Source organism: Manis pentadactyla, chromosome 13 (assembly GCF_030020395.1).
Source record: "Manis pentadactyla isolate mManPen7 chromosome 13, mManPen7.hap1, whole genome shotgun sequence".
Classification (NCBI taxonomy): Eukaryota; Metazoa; Chordata; class Mammalia; order Pholidota; family Manidae; genus Manis; species Manis pentadactyla.
Genome location: NC_080031.1, coordinates 29,181,723 through 29,202,245, shown reverse-complemented (window position 1 = coordinate 29,202,245; position 20,523 = coordinate 29,181,723). Strand labels below are relative to the sequence as shown.

At 36.7% G+C, this 20,523-nt stretch overlaps 1 protein-coding gene and 1 long non-coding RNA gene across 2 annotated transcripts; one reads left to right on the top strand and one right to left on the bottom strand.

Annotated features, from left to right (window-relative positions):
* Window positions 1-855: 855 nt before the first annotated feature.
* LOC130680382 (uncharacterized) lies at window positions 856-2,694 on the bottom strand. The gene is made up of 2 exons (XR_008993373.1): window positions 2,297-2,694; window positions 856-2,203 (listed from the first exon to the last, which is right to left on the bottom strand). It is a non-coding gene; the product is annotated as an uncharacterized LOC130680382 (long non-coding RNA).
* Window positions 2,695-2,843: 149 nt separating this feature from the next.
* Window positions 2,844-20,050, top strand: BIRC2 (baculoviral IAP repeat containing 2). The gene is made up of 9 exons (XM_057490758.1): window positions 2,844-2,994; window positions 3,759-5,855; window positions 5,954-6,053; window positions 9,222-9,300; window positions 9,884-9,932; window positions 16,762-17,001; window positions 18,678-18,932; window positions 19,200-19,241; window positions 19,356-20,050. Exons 2-9 carry the CDS (start codon window positions 5,021-5,023, stop codon window positions 19,547-19,549), a joined length of 1,794 nt encoding a protein of 597 aa, XP_057346741.1. The 5' UTR covers window positions 2,844-2,994; window positions 3,759-5,020; the 3' UTR covers window positions 19,550-20,050.
* The last annotated feature ends 473 nt before the right edge of the window (window positions 20,051-20,523 follow it).

Genomic DNA, 20,523 nt, shown 5'->3' with positions numbered 1-20,523 from the left:
ACCACAATAATTTGAGCAGTAAGGAAGCTTTATTTGAAAGTATGCACTTAAAGAAAGGAAAGTGAGGGCATCCTCAGAAAGGAGGCACACTGAAAGTTTGAGCACTCTGTCTTTTAAGACTTTTAAGAATGGGACGAGGGGCAGAGGGGGCGGTGTTGGGCATAGGCTTGACTTGTGGTCTCAAGGTGCTTGTCTCTGGTGAGAGGCACAATATCTCCTTTCCTTTATTATCGGTCCTCCTGCTGATTCTGCTAAATAAACCCAACACAAGGGATTTATTTATCCTGTTCTTCTCCAAGATAGTGGTTACCCTCAAGGAGTGGGGACATATCATTTAAGACTGCCTGCCCTGCCTTATGATAGTTTGTTGAGTTATTGTCTGATTACCAGAGAATATGAATCTTATCTCTCAACTTTCTGCTTTTAAAAATGGAATCGTATTCTTAAGATGGAGTCCCTCCTGTTCTTACTATATTGTTTCTATCTCAGCATTTTTAATTTTAGGAAGGAAAAGTTAATCATGATGCTTGGCCCATGTCCCTGCCCTACCTCAAGTTCATATTTATAACATATAAATGTATATATCTTTTTCTAGGCTCTTGTTCATTTGTCCATCCTTATGCTAATACATTACTGTCTTACTATGGCTTCATTATATAAATTGGCATCTGGGAATAAGTCCCTTCAATCTTACTTTTTGTTCTCAAATTGTCTTGAATTCTACAAATATTTTTTTCTACATAAATGTTAAAAATATTAGGATGACAACCTCAGCAGAAATACAGACCCTATTTTTAAAAATCACTTCCAGAACTCTATACTAGAAATATGAAAAAGATGAACTGGATAAATGGGTAACTGAATACATTTACTACTATACCACAAAATCATAAACATTTAAAGTTAAACAGTAGTATTTATTATACCTGAATATTATTACATACTTCTGGGGGAAAAGAGGCTTTTGAGTTTTTGAAATACACTATTTTCCTTATACTGAAGTATATTCATTATCTTACTTTTTTGGTTGGACATAACTGAAAAAGAGAATCTTGACTTCAAAATGAACAATTCTTGCTATTTATATTTTCCCACATATATAAGGAACGTTCTGTAACTTTCCGAGAAAGTGACTTCAACTAAATACTGAACTACCAAAAGTCATGTGCATATTTGGAAGTTTTTAGTCACTGGAAGTCATGGCATTTTTCTCTGTATCACACAGACTGTTACAAATACTTTTTTCTTACTATTAACTTGGAACAGAAGACCTCCTGTTCTGTGACTGGCAGGCAGAAATGACAGGGACAGGAAATGGGAAATGGTTCAGAGTCTTGGAATTCCCCTGGCTGCCTAATTAAGTGGCTTGTTTTTTGGAAGTTTTTAAAAAAGTTTGCCCCCCTGGAGTTCCCCTGAGAAAAGAAAGCATCCGATTTCATTGACAAAGAGTATCTTCAATAGAACATGAATTAAAAAATTTGTTCGCTGCAATATAACATTTATTGCGTATTATCATGTTCACAGAACTATTGGAGAAGGTTGAGACAACGTCCAAGCCCAGTAAAACGAAGATTTTTAGTAACAGTTAGACTATTTAAAAATTTCATTGGTAATTGGGATCCTTTGTGGTTCAAGTACGATTTTACACATATGCACACATATGAGTGTATACATTTCACTTTAGTCACATTCAGAAAAAACTGGGAGTGAAACCTGGCTTGAAATACCATTCACGTTGCCAGCGATGAACTTTTGAAGTAAGGACACTTTTTTGTTAGTGCCTATATAGGTGTATTATCTAAAAGATTCTTTGGTGATTATAAAACAGATTTGTCCAAAAGATTACAAAATCAAGCCTTCAAAAATTAATCTTTTGATGCTGCTCTACTTTCCAACACTTCGTTTTCATTTCCACGCCAACTGAATGTTGTTAAGCAGCTGCACTCTTAAGGAAAAAGGGTTACAATTGTTTAAAAACGGTTACAACTGTTTACTTAATTGAAGGGAAAATGCCACCAGGCGGACTGCATCCTTAACCGCAGTAGTCCACAGCGCGCGGCCACACCGCAGGAATTCTGCCAGGGGCTGGACTGCAGCGCGGTGGTGGCGCCGGGGGAGAAGAGCGAAACCACCCGCGCAGGGGCGTTTCCGCAGGGTTGCCCAAGAGTCAAACTCTGTGGCTCACTGTTCGCCACGTCCCCGTCTGGAGAATGTTCGGGACAGAGAGAGAAGGAAACGTTGAAGGTGATCACACCGCGGAATTAAAAACGAAAACACCCACCTGATGCATACCTACCGCTTCTACCCGCGCCTCCCGCGGGAATGCGCGCGCGCTCTCGCTCCCTGGCCGCAGACTCCCGGACGCCCTCGCGCGGCGGGGACGCAGGGCCCCGGCCGGGCGCGGTGACGTCACGGCACGTCAGCGTGGGTGCTGGTGGGTGGGGGGCGCCGGCAGCGCTGGGCCGAGTGCGCCGGTCTGCTTTCCCCTCCGCAGCGCTGCTCCTGGGCTGGCGGGGGCTGCCGGCAGCCGTGCTGTGTCGGTGTTTGCTGGGCCTGCTCGGTGAGTGCGGCTCCTTCCGGGCGACGGGAGGCGGGTGGGCGCGCGAGGCCCTCTTCTTGAAGCCGAGGCCGGGCGGGAGCCTGAGGCCTGGGGCCCTCCGCGCGGGGTCGAGGCTCACTGCTCTTCCCGAGCCTTTTATTTAATTCGGAGGCTCCAGCTCCACCGCTTGCAGTCGAAAACAGTTTTTTTAAATTGACCCGTTTGCTTGTCTGCTCTGGCCGCCGTCCACTTTTACGGCCCTTGGGTTTTGACCAAGATGTCTTCTCTCAGCGTTTCCGCAGGATTTTAAACTCGGCCCTCCGTATTCCTTTAATATGTTCGTACAAGGATAACTCTGTGGCGGGGAGATCTCACATTTCAGATAGTTCCAACTGCCCCCCGCCACTTCAGGCGTCTGCTGTGTGTGGTGAGAAATGACTCCAGGAAATTAATGGGTAAATCCTATAGTTTGACTTCCTTTCCCTTCTCTTTCCACCCAGCTGTATTTTGAATAAAGAGGGCAAAATCCGCAGTGCGGTGCTGTGGATTAATCTGTAAATACATGCTATCAAGTCCCAGTGTTACCAGAGCATTCATGCAGGTGGTCACATCCTGAGGTCTGTGCTCCGCAGGCCATTGTGCTGTTTTGTTTTTGAGTTGCTTTCTGTGGTTGTTGCTTAGGAATCGTAGAGTTTATATTATATTAATGCGTTCTTGATGCATTTTACTCTTACTGATAAATTTGCCTAGTCCTGTGAAGACTTGACATTACAAAAATAACGTTACTGCCCAGTTACAGCTCTACTGTTGCTGATGGTGTAGTCTGTCTTTTTCACCACCTGTTGCCTTTTGCCTCTAGCAAACTGGGGGAGATACTATCCTTAAATTACTAAAAGTTGTCACCAGAAAAGGGAAGGAGGCCAAAGACAATATATGTTCTTATGTGAATATGTCCATTTGTCTTCAAAGAAAAAAAAATGTATATATACATACTTAGTATATACACACATACATACTTAGTGTAAGGGTGGGCATATTGCTTTTGTTTTAATGAAGAGCTTTCCAATTAGAAAGTTTTGGTGACAAATTGCTGGAATTAAGGTGTATTATCTAAAAGTATAAATCATTTTTAGACTTTACTGAATAAATTAAAGAATGTAAGTTCTATTTACCATGAAAATACAGTTTTCTAAAATAGCTTTTTTTCTTTTCTTTTCAGATTTACATCCCTGAAGAGTCTGCTTTTTTCCCCACAATTTTTTCCCCTGCAGTAATAAATCCCATTATGGAGACCCAGAAACTTTATAAAGGGATATAGTTTGAATTTTGTGGAGTGTAATTTTGTGTATGAATCATATTTTTAAAATATGGAGGGTTTTGAGAAAGAAGGCTAGTAGGATTAAGTACTCGTATGTTGCATCTAAGAAGTAATTCTTTGGTAATACTGTATTTTTTAGGCATTTGCAATAACTGTAGAAAGGACAAGCTGTATCTTGATGATTTATCTTTAATTACAGAATGAATGGTATAGATGCCTGATTCTTAAATGAAAGACATGTTGTCGAAGTTGTAAATGCAGTATAAAAAGTTTCTATTGTGGAAGTTTTATGGTTAACTGAGTTTATGGAGAAAATACTCTTGGTTAAGTATAGTAAAGTGATACACAAAGTTAAAACATACTGCAGGAAATGGAAACATAGACCATATTTGACAAAAATGGAAGAATTAACAGTTTATGAGCTTTAAGCAAGTCATTTCATTTGACATTGTACATATTATAACACACATAGGTTCAACATAGTTTGTGGGTTTTTGACGTCCCCAAAAGTTGTTAGCTGAAGTTATAGAGCCCACTAAGTACATGCTATGGTGATAAGCTATGTGAAATTAGCCTTCATGTAATGTGACCATATTAAGACTTTAATTCTTTGTGTTTACTAGAAAATAAGATTTAAAAAAAACTCATTAAAGTGCTTTTAGGGAAAGAAGCCTGCAGATGTTTATTTCCTCTTGTAGCATCATAGTAATTGGTTTGATATCCCGTCTTTGTAGCTTGAAGCAAGAGCAAATTAAAGGCATAATTTAGGTATTCTATAGTTTACAATTTTGGGAATAGAAACCTTGAAAAATCAACATTTTTAGGGGTGTGTTAACTTCTTTCAGCCATTAGGTTAGCATTACACCAAATAATGAGCAAATAGCACTTGAGTTTCATCTAAAAGAGTTGATACCATCTCAAAGAGTACTAAATATTATCTTGGTAATTTAGGAAGAGAGAAATTCATCCTACTTTAGTGTAAACTTAGGTGTAAATTCAGTGAAGAAGGTGTAGTGATTTGGTTTTTTTTATGGTAAACTCGTGTGAAGAGATGAGAAATTTCACGTGAAAGTTTTTAGCTATCAAAAAGTAAAATCACTCATGCACAAAACTACCTCCCAAAGACTTGTCCCAGGTCCCTCGTATCAAAAATTGAGAGTGTAATGGATGATAGGGCAATCTTATCAAATTGGACAGTTGGCAGCAAACAAAAAATGAAATATGATTTTTCATGTGAACTGTACCGAATGTCTACGTACTCAGCTTTCCCTGCCGGTGTTCCTGTTTCAGAAAGGAGTCTTGCTCGTGCTGGTTTCTATTACACTGGTGTGAATGACAAGGTCAAATGCTTCTGTTGTGGCCTGATGCTGGATAACTGGAAGCAAGGAGACAATCCTGTTGAAAAGCATAAACAGCTGTATCCTAGCTGTAGCTTTATTCAGAATCTGGTTTCTGTTGCTAGTCTGGAATCCACCTCTAACAATACTTCTCCAATGAGAAGCAGTTTTACACATTGTTTGTCTCCCAGTTTGGGACTTAGTAGCTCATTCAGTGATTCATATTCCAACCTTTCGCCAAACCCTGTTAATTCTAGAGCAGTTGAAGACTTCTCCCCATTGAGGACTAACCCTTACAGTTATGCAATGAGTACCGAAGAAGCCAGATTTCTTACTTATCATATGTGGCCATTAACCTTCTTGTCACCATTAGAATTGGCAAGAGCTGGCTTTTATTACTTAGGACCCGGAGATAGGGTGGCCTGCTTTGCCTGTGGTGGGACACTAAGTAACTGGGAGCCGAAGGATGATGCCATGTCAGAACATCGGAGACATTTCCCCAATTGTCCGTTTTTGGAAAATTCTGTGGAAATGCTGAGATTTAGCATTTCAAATTTGAGCATGCAGACGCATGCAGCAAGACTGAGAACATTCGTGTGCTGGCCCTCCAGTGTACCAGTTCAGCCTGAGCAGCTTGCAAGTGCCGGTTTCTATTATGTGGGTAAGAAACAAACTAATATATAGCTCTATGTTTTATCTAGCTTGTTCTGATTTACATATTAGAACATATGTATTCAGTGTTAGTCTTGTTTTCTTTAGGTCGCAATGATGATGTCAAATGCTTTTGTTGTGATGGTGGCTTAAGGTGTTGGGAATCTGGAGATGACCCGTGGGTAGAACATGCCAAGTGGTTTCCAAGGTAATTGTTTTGAAAGGTATTTTTATACAAAACTCTGTGCTTAAAGAAGTAGGCATGCTTGCATGATTAAGTTCATGTTTCAGAATAACGAAGCTGCTTTTATAGCTTTGGGGAATTAGTCTTTTAAAATACCAAATTTTAAAATTAATTATTTTGATAAAAAATGTTTTGTGTTTTCTGTTGTAAGCTATGTATTCAGGATATAATTTAACTTACTCATTTACAATTATGGTCCTAATTTCATTCACACATTTTCCATTTTGCTTTAAAGATTACAAAGATATGTAAAATAGAACAAAAAGAACATGAGTTAGAGAAATGTAAGGGAAAAAGGAAAGGAGGGATTTAAGATTTAAATAGACTTAGGAAAAAGACAAATATAAAAATGCATGTAATAAACTGTTTGATTATAATTCTAAGTTGTTTTTCTGTATAATTTTATCTTGCATGATATGTCACTTTGCTCCTTTTAGTCATTCTAGCAGTGTCTCCTGTTTTTTTCTCCAGCCTAGAAAGAATTTACAGGCAGTGTTGTTAGTGGAAATAGAATTAGAAATTAATTCTGATTGTTTTACTGAATACCTCTGTGAGCTTGAACAAGTTGTGTGATCCTTTTGAGCCTCTTTCTTCATCTGTAAAATGAGGGGGTTGGACTAGATAATGTTATGTAAAAAATTGTGGTGAACATACATAACATGAAATGTACCTTTTTAAACATTTTTAAGTATATAGTTCTGGGGTGTGAAGTACATTCACATTTTTCCTCAGACATTACCACTGACCATTTCTGGACTTTTTCATCTTCCTAAACTGAAACTTTTACTAACTCTCCATGTCCCCTTTCTCCGGCCCCTGGAAACTACCATTTTACTTTCTGTCTCTTAAGAGTTTGACTAAATACCTCATATAGGTGGAATCATATAATAAAATATTTTGACATGTGAGTGCCTTTCACAATAGTGAGGATCTTTTGAACTCCTTTAGGAAATTAAAAAATCCTTTTGTCATTTTTGTATGAGATAAAAAAGAAATTGGATGTAATAAATAATTTATTATGGGCCAGTACATTGTTAAAAGTTACATTTTAAAATATCTTTAATATTTATAGTATGTCAGGATACATTTTTACTTTCTAACTTTGAAAAATGACATATTTTATTCATGTAGGAAAAAGCGTGTTTTAAACTGTCAGTTTTAAATAACTTATTTCAAATTGGCCTCATGGGATTGTGTACATGGCATTTGAAATTTAACAAATATTGTATTAAAAAGATGAAGACAGATTTCCAGTTCCAGTGTTTGAATTGCTACAGTTTGTCCTTTGTAAAACAAAGCAAAATTCATTTCTGTAATTTGTGTTTTGTTTTAAATGGCTAAACAAGGGAAAAGGCTTGGCTAAATAAGGGAAAAGGCTTGGGGTGCTTTTTGTAAAAACCTCTGAAAATAACTCATTTCAATTGTGAATAATCTCTAATCTTAGTAAATGAGAAGCCAAAATGGATAATCATTACTGTATTTAACACAGGTCATTTATTCATCAAATATTTGGGTGCCTGCTGGATACTATTTTAGATGTTGGGATGAAAGTGTATACAGACAAAAATCTCTTTCATAGAATTTATTGGAGAAGGGGGAGATATGGGACAGCCAGGGTCCATTATACTTTCTGTCCTTAATCATGAATATAAAGTAATCAGTCCCATAATAATTCAAAATTATATAGAGATCAAGAACACAGTGATAACTAGCTCTATTATTTGGGTGATAAGCTTTAGGCTTGAGCGTGCTTATCTGATCTTTACTGATTCTGCCCATTAACCAACCAGTTGACGGGTATTTGGGTTGTTTCCAGTTTGGAGCAATAATGAATAAAGCCACTGTAAACATAAATAAACATTTGTGGATGTATGTTTTCATTTTGCTTGGGTGAATATTTAAGGGATAGGATTGGCTTGGGTTGTATGGCAAGTTTTGTATTAACTTTATATAAGAAACTGCCCAATTGTTTTCTGAAGTGGCTATACCATTTAAAAATTCCCACTAGCAATGTATGAGACCTTAATTACACTTGGTATTGTCAGTCTTTTTGATTATAGCCATTCTACTAGATGTGGTATTTCACTGTGGCTTTAATTAATGTTTCCTTAATGATTAATGATGGTGAGTTTACTTGCTTATTTGCCATCTATGTATCTTTGGTGAAGTGTCTTTAAATCTTTTGCCCAATAAGTTATTTTTAATTGTTAAGTTTTGGGAGTTCTTAATATATTCTGGATACAAGTCCTTTAAAAGATGTGTTTTGTAAACATTAAATTTGTGGTTTCATTTTCTTAACAGTGGCTTTTGATGAGTAGAAATGTTTAATTCTGATGATGTCAGTTTATCGGTATAATCTTTTATGGTAAAAAGATATTTGGTTTCTTAGCTAAGAAATCTACCTAACAGAACAGTTTTCTCCTATGTTTTCTTCTAGACGTTACGTGTTTTAGGTTTTCCATTTAGGTGTATGATTCATTTTTAGTTTAGTTTGTATGTAGTGTGGGCATAGGTTGAGGTTCACTGTTTTTGCATATGGATGTTGATTTGTCTAACACCATTTGTTGAAAAACAAAAGGAATGAAATGTAAACAGATATTATGTGAACTTCCTGGAACACCTTTGAGAAGTTCCAGTAGTTTGAAAACAAGTATTTGGGAAACATGTTATCTATAGATGAAAATATTTGATATTACTTTTTTTTTTTTAGAAGGGGAGTTTGCACTTCAAATGTAATGAAAGAGTAGACACTGGAGGAAGATGAACAATTCTTATACTGTGAAGTGTCACATTTTAGGAATGCTGAATTATGGTTTCTGAAACTCTTTTAAACTCCCAAAGTAATTTATTTAGAACAGCATTTTTCAAGCCTTAGCTTGTGCTGCTTTGAGGTCAGAACACTTACTGTTACTGTGTTAATGTATTTAAGTAGAAAATGGCAGAATGTATCAACACGTAGTAAGAGTTTGTTGTATGACAAGTTCCTGTTAGATAGGTATGTGTACTGGGTTGTGATGTAAAATGTTTGTACTATGGGGTGCAATCAAAGAGTTTGAAAGTTACTTTTCTAGAATGATGAGGTTATATTTTTGGTATAATCAGTTTTTAAAAATAATTTTCCTTATGTTTTAGATGTGAGTTCTTGATACGCATGAAAGGGCAAGAATTTGTTGATGAGATTCAAGCTAGATATCCTCACCTCCTTGAACAGGTAAATAAGTGTTTGTAATTGGCAACATTGAATTCTCAGTAATTACAAAAATATTACTAGAAGTGATTTTACATCTTCTTTTAATGAACTATAATTACATGTTTTATATTCAGATTAATGATACCTTTAATTTTTATTTTAGTAACTAGATTGTTCAGGGCTTTTAAAAAAGATTGTTTTTGATTTTAGCTTTTTGAAAAATCACTCAATGTGCCACTATAAATTTTCTGGTTTGGTTGGAGGAGGATCTTTAGTTTCTCTTCCATCTTTTCCAGAACAACAAAGAAAAAATAACTTGTTAGAAGTTTGGAACCTCTGAGAGTGATCTAGCTGAAGTATGACTTTCTCAGTGGAAGGAGAAACCATTAATACTATTTGCTACTTTCCTGAAATTAGAAATGCTTGAATTCTAACTTGAAAGTAGGTGAAGTTTAAGGAAATTTTGATGATTAAGGTAAAACAAAGAAGCATGTAAATTATCCAGTTTAAAGAGAGTATGTATATAAGGTAAACTTGTCTTAGTGTTGCTCTGTTCATGTTGAGATTTCTGATTCTACACACTAATTTTTCTTCTGTTTCATAGCTCTTGGCAACTTCTGATGCTCCTGGAGATGAAAATGTTGATCCACCAAGTATGTATGAAAATATTCCAAATATAGAATGGGAGTTTTTATAAGAATGTTAACACCAAAAGTATGTAAATAGATGATTTCTGAGGTCATAGGAAGTAATAAATATTATGTCTACCAAGGTACATGCCATTTCTAGAGGATTCCAGGAAGTATACTAGTCTTGTTCTTAAAGTACTGACATTGCAACTAGGGAGGAAAACACAAGAAATGCACAAGAAAAACAACCATAGCAAATAGCTTAAAGAATACCAAATGAGCAGTGCAAATAAGCCCTCCAAAGAGGAAAAGTTTGCTATGAGCTAGTGTGTTTGAAAAGGCCCAGTTCACTTATGATTTAAGAATTTATCATGATGTTAGGTGTTTATCAAGTGTATAGTATTTTAGTGCAAAGATAATATTCTGGTTAGAACTTAATTTTAGCCACATCTGGCATTTAATTAATGTATGTAATGTATATATGTTATGGTGTCCAAAATAGTGATGAAAATAGTCCACTATTTTCTGCACTGCACTGGAAAAGGGTGTTCTTAGTCTTGGCGCACCACTTCAGAGAGGGATATTGTTAGAATTGTAGCAGGACCAGAAAAGGTGACCGAGATGTATGAGAGCCCTAGGAATCATGACCCAGGAGGATTGCTGAGGATTTGGTAGTGTTTGACTTTCAAAATAGATACTTGGGTACGTGATAACTCTTATGTTGTGTAATAGAAGTGGAAAAGACAGTAGTGCTGACCGTTCTTTCTTTGTATTTTTAACCCCTGCTGCTTAATGGGCTGCTCTGCCATCTGGTTGCAGTTCTGTAATAAAATCACTTGGCCAAACTTCCAAATGACTGTTGAACATTTTCTAAGTTTCTAACACTCTCTTTCCTATATTATTCTTAGCTTAAACCTTGCTTCACTGAGAAAATAAAAATCAAAAGAGAACTGCATCTGCTGGAGGGTCTTGCCTTGATGTTGATGGCTGCTGACTGATCAGGGTGGTGGTTGCTGAAAGTTGGGGTGGCTGGCAGCAATTTCTTAAAATAAAGACAATGATGAAGTTTGAAAAAAAAAAAAAGAGAGAACTGCTTCATCTTCTTACCAGCAAAACCACCAGTCTATATAATGTATCCACATACTCTCTTTTCTTTAATAAAGGATTTACTGTCCTTGTCCTTACCAAAGGCCAACTCTTCCACATGTCCTCAGTCATCTGAATCTCATTCTCATCTCCTCCTGCCAACTTAAGAACTGTGCTTTGGCAGTGATCTGTCCTTTCTCACAACATTGACTTTTCAGTCTCCCCAAACCATTTATTTTAGCATATAAACTTAATGTACCATAGCCAGTCAAAAAAGAAAACCTTTCCTTGAACCTATGTCACCATCCAGCTCTTGTCTCATTTCTGTGCTTCCTTTATAGCAAAATACATAGAAAGATTTGTCTGTGCCTATTCTCCATTCTTCAGATTGTTCTACTGAAAACAGTTCTTGTCAAGGTCAACAAAAGCCACCATCTTAGAAAGTCCACTACTGACCTGTTAGCAGCATTTGAAAAAGTTGAATGCTTCATCCGTTTTCCCTCCCAGCGTTAGTGAGATATAATTGATATACAACATCGTGTAAGTTCAAGGTGTACAATGGCCTGATTTCATACACATAACATTGTTCAATGATTACCATGTTAAAGTTAAGTTAACACATTCACCACCTCACATAATTAGTGTTTTTGTGTGTGGTAGGAACATTTAAGATTTACTATCTTACTAACTTTCAAGTATATAACATGATATTGTTAACTACAGTCACCATGCTCTATATTAAATCCTCACAACTTACTCATAAGGACCATCCATTGTTGTTGCAAATGATAGGATTTCCTTCTTTTTTTATGGGTGAATAATATTTCTCTGCATATATAGTGCCACATTTTTGCTGTTCTGTTGATGGACACCTAGAAGTGTTCCCTTGTATTGGCTATTGTGAATAACTGCAGTGAACTTGTGGGTGAAGACACCTCTTTGAGATAGTGGTTTTTGTTTCCTTCAGGTATACACACAGAAGTGAAATTGCTAAATCATATGGTAGTTCATTTTTAATTTTTTGAAGAACCTCCAAAGCGTTTCCCATAATGGCTGCCCTAATTTAAGTTCCATTGAACAGTGTATAAGGTTTACCTTTATCCCACAGTGTCACTAACACTTGCTGTTTTTTGTCTTTTTGGTACCAGCCATTCTAACAGATGTGAGGTGATATCTCATTGTGGTTTTGATTTACATTTCCCTGATGATTAGTGATGTTGAGCATCTTTTCATATGCCTGTTGGTCATTTGTATTTCTTCTTTAGAAAAATGTCTTTTCAAGTCCTCTGCCCATTATTTAATTGGATTATTTGTTTTTTGTTATTGAGCTGAGTTCCTTATTTATTGTGGATAATAATTCCTTACCTAATACATGGTTTGCAGATATTTTCTTCCATTCTGTAGATTGCCTCTTCATTTTGTTGATATTTCCTTTGCTTTTAGTTTGTTGTAGTCCTGCTTACTGATTATTTATTTGTTGCTTGTGCTTCTGGTGTCATATCCAAAAAATCATTTGCAAGGTCAAGGAGCATAATCTCTACATTTTCTTCTAGGAGTTTTATAGTTTCAGGTCTTAAATTTAAGTCTAATACTTTTTGAGTTAATTTCTGTGACTGATGTAAGTTAGGAGTCCAGTTTCATTCTTTTGCATGTGAGTATCTAATTTTCCTAGCACCATTTTTTGGAAAGATAACTTTTTTTCTCACTGAGAATTTTTGACTTCCTTGTCAAATAATTGTTGCCCTTATGTCTGGATTTATTTCTGGGCTCTCTCTTCTGTTCCATTGGTCTATATGTCTATTTTGCCAGTAACCATAATGTTTTGATCACCAAAGCTTTGTAATAAGTTTGAAATCAGGAAGTGTGATGTCTCCAGCTTTGTTCTTTTTTGTGGTGATTGCTTTGCCTTATTTGAGGTCTTCTTTGGTTCCACATGAATTTTAGAACTGCTTTCTATTTCCACGAAGAAAAGGCCATTGGAATTTTGATACGGATTGCATTGAATCTATAGATGGCTTGAGTAGTATGGATATTTTAATACTAGTTCTTCCAATCCATGAACATTGAATGTATTTCCATTTATTTGTGTCTTTAGTTCCTTTCTTCAGTGTCTTGTGGTTTTCAGTGTACAAATCTTTTACCTCCTTGGTTAAATTTCTCAAGATTTTATTGTTTGTTTAATTGAGGTGTAATTGACTGCATTTTTATGTTTTTGATGCTATTGTAAGAATGGGATTATTTTTCTTGCAGATATTTCATTGTTAGTATATAAAAATGTAACTGATTATAATTTTTTTTAATCCTGCAACTTTAATGCATTTGTTTACTAGATCTAACAGTTCTTTGGTGTCTTCAGTTTCTTTCATCATGTCTTAAAGTTTTTAGTGTACAGATCTTTACCTCCTTGGTTAAATTTCTTCTTAAGATTTTATTGTTTTTTTAAATGAGGTATAATTGCATTTTATTGTTTCTGATGCTGTTATAAGTGTGGGATTATTTTATTTCTCTTGGAGATATTTTATTTTTGTGTATAGAAATGTAACTGATTTTGATGTTTTTTGTCCCTCTCTCCCCCCATCCTACTGTCTTACTGCATTTGTTTGTTAGATCTAACAGTTTTTGGTGGAGCCTTTAGGGTTTTGGACACACAAGATCATGTCATTTGCAAACAGATACAATTTTACTTCTTTTTTCTCTTTGGATGTTTTCTTTCTTGTTTAATTGTTCTGGTTAGGACTTCCAGTACAAGCATACCCTTTTTAATTGTACTTTATTGTATTTCACAGATACTATGTTTTTTACAAATTGAAGACTTGTGGCAACCATGTGGTATTGAATTTGCTTTGCCTGTTGTGCATGATAATGTATAGCCTTGCCTTGGTGTCTGTGTATTTGAAGGATCAAACATCCCTTTCAGTCTTCATAGACTGGTTTTGGCAGGCGAAGACCTCCTCTCAGTTTCCTTGGCTGATGGGATTTACCTCAGGAACCACAATCATGCTTAGTTCTATCCAGTCACATGGCTGTGGTTGATACGTTATTACCAGGGGTTGGGCTGCATGGATTCTGTCTGGTCCCTTGGTAAATGGGACTGCCTCCAGCATGTTCATTAGGATGTTGGGACAAGGGTTTGCTTCAGGGTCCACAGTGGGTCCTCAGACAGTGGGCCTATTACCAGATGTGCACATGGGTGTGGTTCCCTCCAGGTCCCTGGAAGGGCTCCTTTCTGGTCATTTAAGGGTTTCTTAGTGAGCAGGACTGGCCCTGGATCATGGCTGAGAGGGGCTGGAGCTAAGCTTCAAGGCTGCTTTAGTTTCTACATCCAAGAGTGAAGTCTGCAGAGCTTGGACGCACAGATAGGCATGTCTCTTGCCTGGTCCATTGGTGGACTGGACTGTGACCTGACTGGTTGGAGAGGCTGGAACTGTTTTAGGATCTCCTCAGGAGCAGATTTCCTGTCACGTCCCTGTGCCAGTAGTTCTCATGCTCTTTGGCTAAGAAGGGTTGGAGCCAAGTATAGAGTCCTTTCAGGAGTTCTGGGTGTGCAGTTAGGAATGTTCCTTGCTAGGTCCCTGTGCCAGCAGGACTGTTTGGGGACTGTGACTTGGATGGGTTAGAGCCCAGTTACAAGGCCCTTTCAGAATCTATAGTTTGACAGCTTGGCAGATTTACCTCTAGTGGCTCCTGGGCCATGGCTGGATCTCATTTGTAGGCAACTTCAGTCTCCACAGCTGGGACTGAGGTCTGTGTGCTTATTGCCCAAAGCATGGTAGGCACGGCTCCTCTCCATTTCCTTGGTGTGTGGTGCTAGTAATAGGACCAAGCCGAATAGGGCTATAGCCATGCCCTGACATGTACAGAGCTGTTCCTGGGACTGTAGCCGGGACCACAGTTGGGGAGTCAGCCGTCTGAGTAGGGGCCTGTCTTCTCAAAGCAGCTCTCCTTGGTCTTGGACTGCACTGGGGTTTCATGATCTTCTACACAGATCCTAAAGCTCCTGCAAAGGCACTTTGTGGATGGATTCCAAGTTGTTGAGCCAGGGACATTTTCTCAGTAATCTTGCTGTTGTCACTTTCCTGCATCCTTTAAGGTAACTTCAGTGCTTGGCTTTCTAGATGCCACACTCCTGGTTTTGTCCTATTTCCATGGTTAATTATGACTAATCTCCCTTGGTGGTTATTCCTTTTTTAAACTGATAAATGATGGAGTATCTCTTAGTACTCAGCTCAAATTTATTCTCCATTTCCTGAGCCCTAGTCTGGCATGTCCAATATCTGTTTAAATCTCTACTTGGCTTATAATGGAGGTTTCAGAGTTGAAATGCATTTTCTCCCTGTCCTTCATTCCTCCTTTGCTTCTTCTCTGGTCTTCCTCATCTCAGTCAACAGTACCTACTTGTTAAGGTCAAAAAGTTGACTTCAGTTAGGCATCATCCCTGATTCTTCTTGTTACTTTGTATATTTATCTGTTAGAAGCCCAGAAGTTCTTTCATGTCTATCTTTGTAGTATGCCCCAAATCTTACCACTTCTGTCCAACTCGGCCACTCTCCACCTAATTCAAACTGCTATCTTATGTCATAATATTCTAACAGGTCTCCCTGATTCCATTTTACCTCATTAAAGTCTATCACAAGCTGTCAGAATCACCTCTTGAAAAAAACAAATCAGGTTTTATCAGTTCCTTGCTTAAAACCCTCCTAGGATATTCTAGCAAACTTACATAAAATAGAAACTTCTCACAGGACCCTTCATGATCTAGGTATCACCCTCCTAACTTTCCACCACCAACTTTCTGTTTCTGAATATATCAAAATTTTAACTTAAAGCTTTTTCACTTGCTATTCTCTTTGCCTGAAAGACTTTTTACAGGTATTTTCCTAGCTCACTCTTTATCATTCAAGTGTTTGTTCTGGTATTATCTCTTCAGATGAGGGTTCCACATAGGTTTGAGCAAAGGAGCCACTACACATTGTAGTCATTGTATATTTATATGTTTATTATAACAGTTTTCCAGCAGATGGCAGTAAAGTGCCTTGAAGAATGGTGTTATTTTTGTAATTTTCATAGGGGTGCCATTCAGCTAGCATTTCATTGATCTGTTACCAGAAAATACTTCCCTGATTACTTTGTCTAAATTGCCTTCTTGCCTCTTAGTTTATCACTTTATACTGCTTCATTTTCTCCAGAGCATGTCTCTATCTGAAACCACCTTCTTTAACCAGTTTTTTACATCTTTAGATATATTTTGTGTGAACTAGACTTCCATTTTATTGTTCTTCCCATTTTTGCTATTCTCTCTGCCTCATCTGTCCACCCTTCTAGATACTATCCATCCTTCAAGTCAAAACTTCTGATGCCACCTTTTCCATGTCTTTGTTGATTTCCCCCATTTTCCTGGCTGAAGTAAGGTAATTTCTCACTTCTAAATTTGTGTAGCATGTCATTTCTAAAAGTGACTATACATCCGAGTCATTTTTGGAATTTTTAAAAGATCATATTTCTAAGCCTCATTCCTAGAGAGTCTCTCATTAAGTAGGTCTAGGATGTAGCCTGGGAAGTGATATTTTTAAAAAGTATGGCATGTTATTACACTCTCATTTGATCCTTACTAAGTTCAAAATTTTCATTGCAGTTATAGGTAATTGGTACATATAGTTCATTTCCCTTATCAGGATATAATTAGCGTGAGAGTAAAGATTATATCATAGTCATTATTTTTCTCCATGTGTTTGTGGAATTTAACATTGGTACATGTCTTTTCAAATAGTTCATTTTGGACCTGGAGAAAGTTCTTCCGAAGATGCAGTCATGATGAATACGCCTGTGGTTAAAGCTGCCTTAGAAATGGGTTTCAGTAGAAGCTTGGTAAAACAGACAGTTCAGCATAAAATCCTAACAACTGGAGAGAATTACAAAACAGTTAATGATGTTGTGTCAGCACTTCTTAATGCTGAAGTTGAAAAAAGAGAAGAGGAGAAGGAAAGACAAACCGAAGAAATGGCTTCAGGTATTTGGGGGTGTTAGTCCCCTGCATTCTTTTTTGGGGTGCTCATATGACTGTCTCACGTGTTGCAGGACAGTTAACATCCTCGTCCGTCTACCAACTGCTGGTAGCAGCCACCAGTCGTTTGCAAACCACGCATCCCCTTCTCCGCTGTGAGCAACATACTGCCCTAGTTGGGAACCAGTGTCTACAGCTTTTTTCTGTATGTTTACCTTCCAATAAGGTCCCCTGATTTATGCTAATCAGAGTATTTTAGCATAACTCTTAAGTTATGTTGCATTTCTTTCTCATATATAACAAATTTAAATTGTTTTGATAAAGCAAGATCTCAAAGTCGGATACATGTCTTATTTCTACTTTTGTTAGAGTTCTTCAAATCATTTTCTTAGCATGGCATTTGACCCTCTAATCCTTGCTAAGTGACCTTTACAAAGAGTAGAACTGACGATGAAATCCTAGGGTCTGATGAGAAGCTCCTGCCAGATCCAAAGATAGTAGGGAACTGATTTTGGTAATCATCCAGATTATGTTAAACCTCAGACTCCCAAAACAAGTCTTTTTAAGTAATCATTTCTTCAGCAAATACTAGTTGAGCATAAGTCCCTGTGACAAATGCTGAGTAAATCATGGTGCCTGCTTTCCAGGAGCATGGAGACTGGTATGTAAAAGATAGGGTTAAAGAGCCAGCAGAGGTAAAGGTTGCATGTATAGTAAATTGGGGTGTTTGGGTTAGAAGACACTTTTTCTATTTAAGCTTCTAAGTAATGCTAAGAACAGCTTAAGAGAACCTTACTGTGTGGCTGTGTAGCAGAATGCTTAAAGTCTGACTTCTAGACTGAGATAGGTTTGTGTTTTAATCCTGGCTCTGTTGGTTACCAGATTGACTGTTTGTTTATTACCTTTCTCATCTTTAAATTGGCAGTAATAGTACGTATTGCATGGGGTTGCTGTAAGAATTAAGTGAGATATTGCAAACATCTGCGTTTTACAGATGAGGAAACTGAGGGATTTGTAGGTTAGGGCACAGAAGGGGCAGGGCCAGCGTGGGGGTCTAGGTCTGTCCTGACTTCACAGCTCAAACTCTTCAGCACTGCAGTACTGCTTCCTAATACGGGGTTGAAGAGGATACTAACTTAGGAGGCCTGGTTCTGCAACTGATTCTTTCTGTGATCTTATGTTGCTCATTCTTGGCTGAGCTTTTTTCTCCCTATCTGAAAATAAGACACAGTCATACCTGCTTTGTTTAATTGATAGGATCTCTATATTAATGAGAGAATTCATGTGAAAGTACTTACAAAAGTAAAGTGATATAATGCAAATATAAGTCAGTATTATTAATTCCATGGGGGAAAAGTACAGAGATGAGATTTTTATTGTCCTCCCAAACTCTCTGCTTCCTTTCAACAGAATAAAGCAGGATCCTAAGACATGTTAATATGTAGACTTTGAAAAGTGGAAAAAGTGAAGCAGTGTGTGTACTATATACACACCTTAGCGAAATCGCCTGCAAGTTTTCCAAGTAACATTTGAATGCAAACAAGTAATCTTGTCCTCCTTTTTCGAGTTTCTATTTATTTTGTGCCTAAATTGTTTGTAGAGTTGCTAGTTAGTGACTGTATGAGTATAAGTTGGAGCAGTTTAAAATCTAATGGATTTTTTCTTTTTTTTTTTAAATGAAGATGATTTGTCATTAATTCGGAGGAATAGAATGGCTCTCTTTCAGCAGTTGACGTGTGTGCTTCCTATCCTGGATAATCTTTTAAAGGCCAATGTAATTAATAAACAGGAACATGATATTATTAAACAAAAAACACAGATACCTTTACAAGCAAGAGAACTAATTGATACCATTTTAGTTAAAGGAAATGCTGCTGCCAACATCTTCAAAACTTGTCTAAAAGAAATTGACTCTGCATTATATGAGAATTTATTTGGTGAGTTTGTTGGTAAATTTATTTTAGAAATCCTTGGGATTCATCTTTGTATTTGACACACAAAACAAATTTAGCAAACTATGGTCTATGTATTTAACTTGTTCTTAAAAAATGAAGTCTTTTATTACCTGGGTGTATCGTTAAATAATTTGTGATAATAGCCAGGATTTATGTTGTTCAATAGATAATAAATGAAAAAAAATAGGTAGTATGTAAAGCAGTCTTGTATTTGGTAGAATGATGCTTTTTGTGTTTTTTATTCCTCAGTGGAAAAGAATATGAAGTATATTCCAACAGAAGATGTTTCAGGTAAACAAAGTTAAGATTTAAGACCAACACGAAATATTACCCTTACTGTTGTTACTTTTTTAATGGAAGGTAAAGGAGAACCTGAATTTCACTAAAGTTTTTTGTTTTTGTTAGGTCTGTCACTGGAAGAACAGTTGAGGAGACTGCAGGAAGAACGAACTTGTAAAGTGTGTATGGACAAAGAGGTTTCCATTGTGTTCATTCCTTGTGGTCATCTGGTAGTATGCCAAGAATGTGCCCCTTCTCTAAGAAAATGCCCTATTTGCAGGGGTATAATTAAGGGTACTGTTCGTACATTTCTCTCGTAAAAGAAAAATAGCTTTTATTTAGCCTATATATTAAAAAAGGCTTTAAAATAGTGTTATACATTTGAAGTAAAAAAGGAATTACTGGTTCTAGTAACATTTGTGTTCTACTCTGCTTTGGTACTAGTAGTCGTTTAAAAAAAATAGTATCATATATCATACTTAACCTTAATCTCTGTTTATATGAAAGGGAGGATTTATGTATGAACTCTATTAGTGTACATGTGTGAATGTAGGATAAATTCAAGGAGAGTGTCAGGGCTATTTTATCATTTCTAGAGTGAATAGATTTGGTATTCTCTCTGAAGACTTTCAGTACTACATTAAAGTCCAATTTAAAAGAACTGGAAACCAGGAACTCTGCAGTTGATCAAAGTTATGGTGCCAAAATCTCTTTGGTGTTTTTTCATTTGTGTTGTAAAATAAGGATTTTTTTTTCCTTATTGGTAAATAAGCTTTTCCCTAGTTTGTGAGAAACATCTTAATAAACTTCTTTAAAAAAGACTACATCATCAAAAATTTATTTATCCCTATGTAAAAGTATTTCCATATGCCTTTTCATAGGGTTATAAGGATTAAATGAGATAATGTACATAAGTATAGTACCTGTCATATTGTAAGCACTCAAGTGCTAGCTATTAAATAAAATAATTGAATTCATGTAACAAATTACTAAGGGTTTTTTAATAGTTATATGATTTGTGAAAATTCCTTTAGATGGCAATATGTGTCTGGTTGCTTTGTATATATTATAGATATAATTTGAATTAAAAATACATATCAAAAAATTCTTAAATAAAATTAGGTAAATATGCACTGGCATTTTCAAAAAGCTAGTGTACTTGTTTTGTTGCATAGGAGTTGGTGGGATGAGGAGATACAGGCAATGGTAAGTATCTCATTTTGGGGCCAAGTCATATTTGACTTTTCCTAGATCTGTGTCTGTGGCAAACTTGTCTGGCCAAGTGGAAAGGAGG

What these genes read in the sequence shown, in the direction of transcription:
- BIRC2 (XM_057490758.1), top strand. Translation starts at nt 5,021, where the DNA reads ATGGATGATAGGGCAATCTTATCAAATTGGACAGTTGGCAGCAAACAA. An exon ending in CATGCCAAGTGGTTTCCAAG is followed by an intron (nt 6,054 to 9,221) that starts GTAATTGTTTTG and finishes CTTATGTTTTAG; the next exon opens with ATGTGAGTTCTTGATACGCA. An exon ending in TGAAAATGTTGATCCACCAA is followed by an intron (nt 9,933 to 16,761) that starts GTATGTATGAAA and finishes CTTTTCAAATAG; the next exon opens with TTCATTTTGGACCTGGAGAA.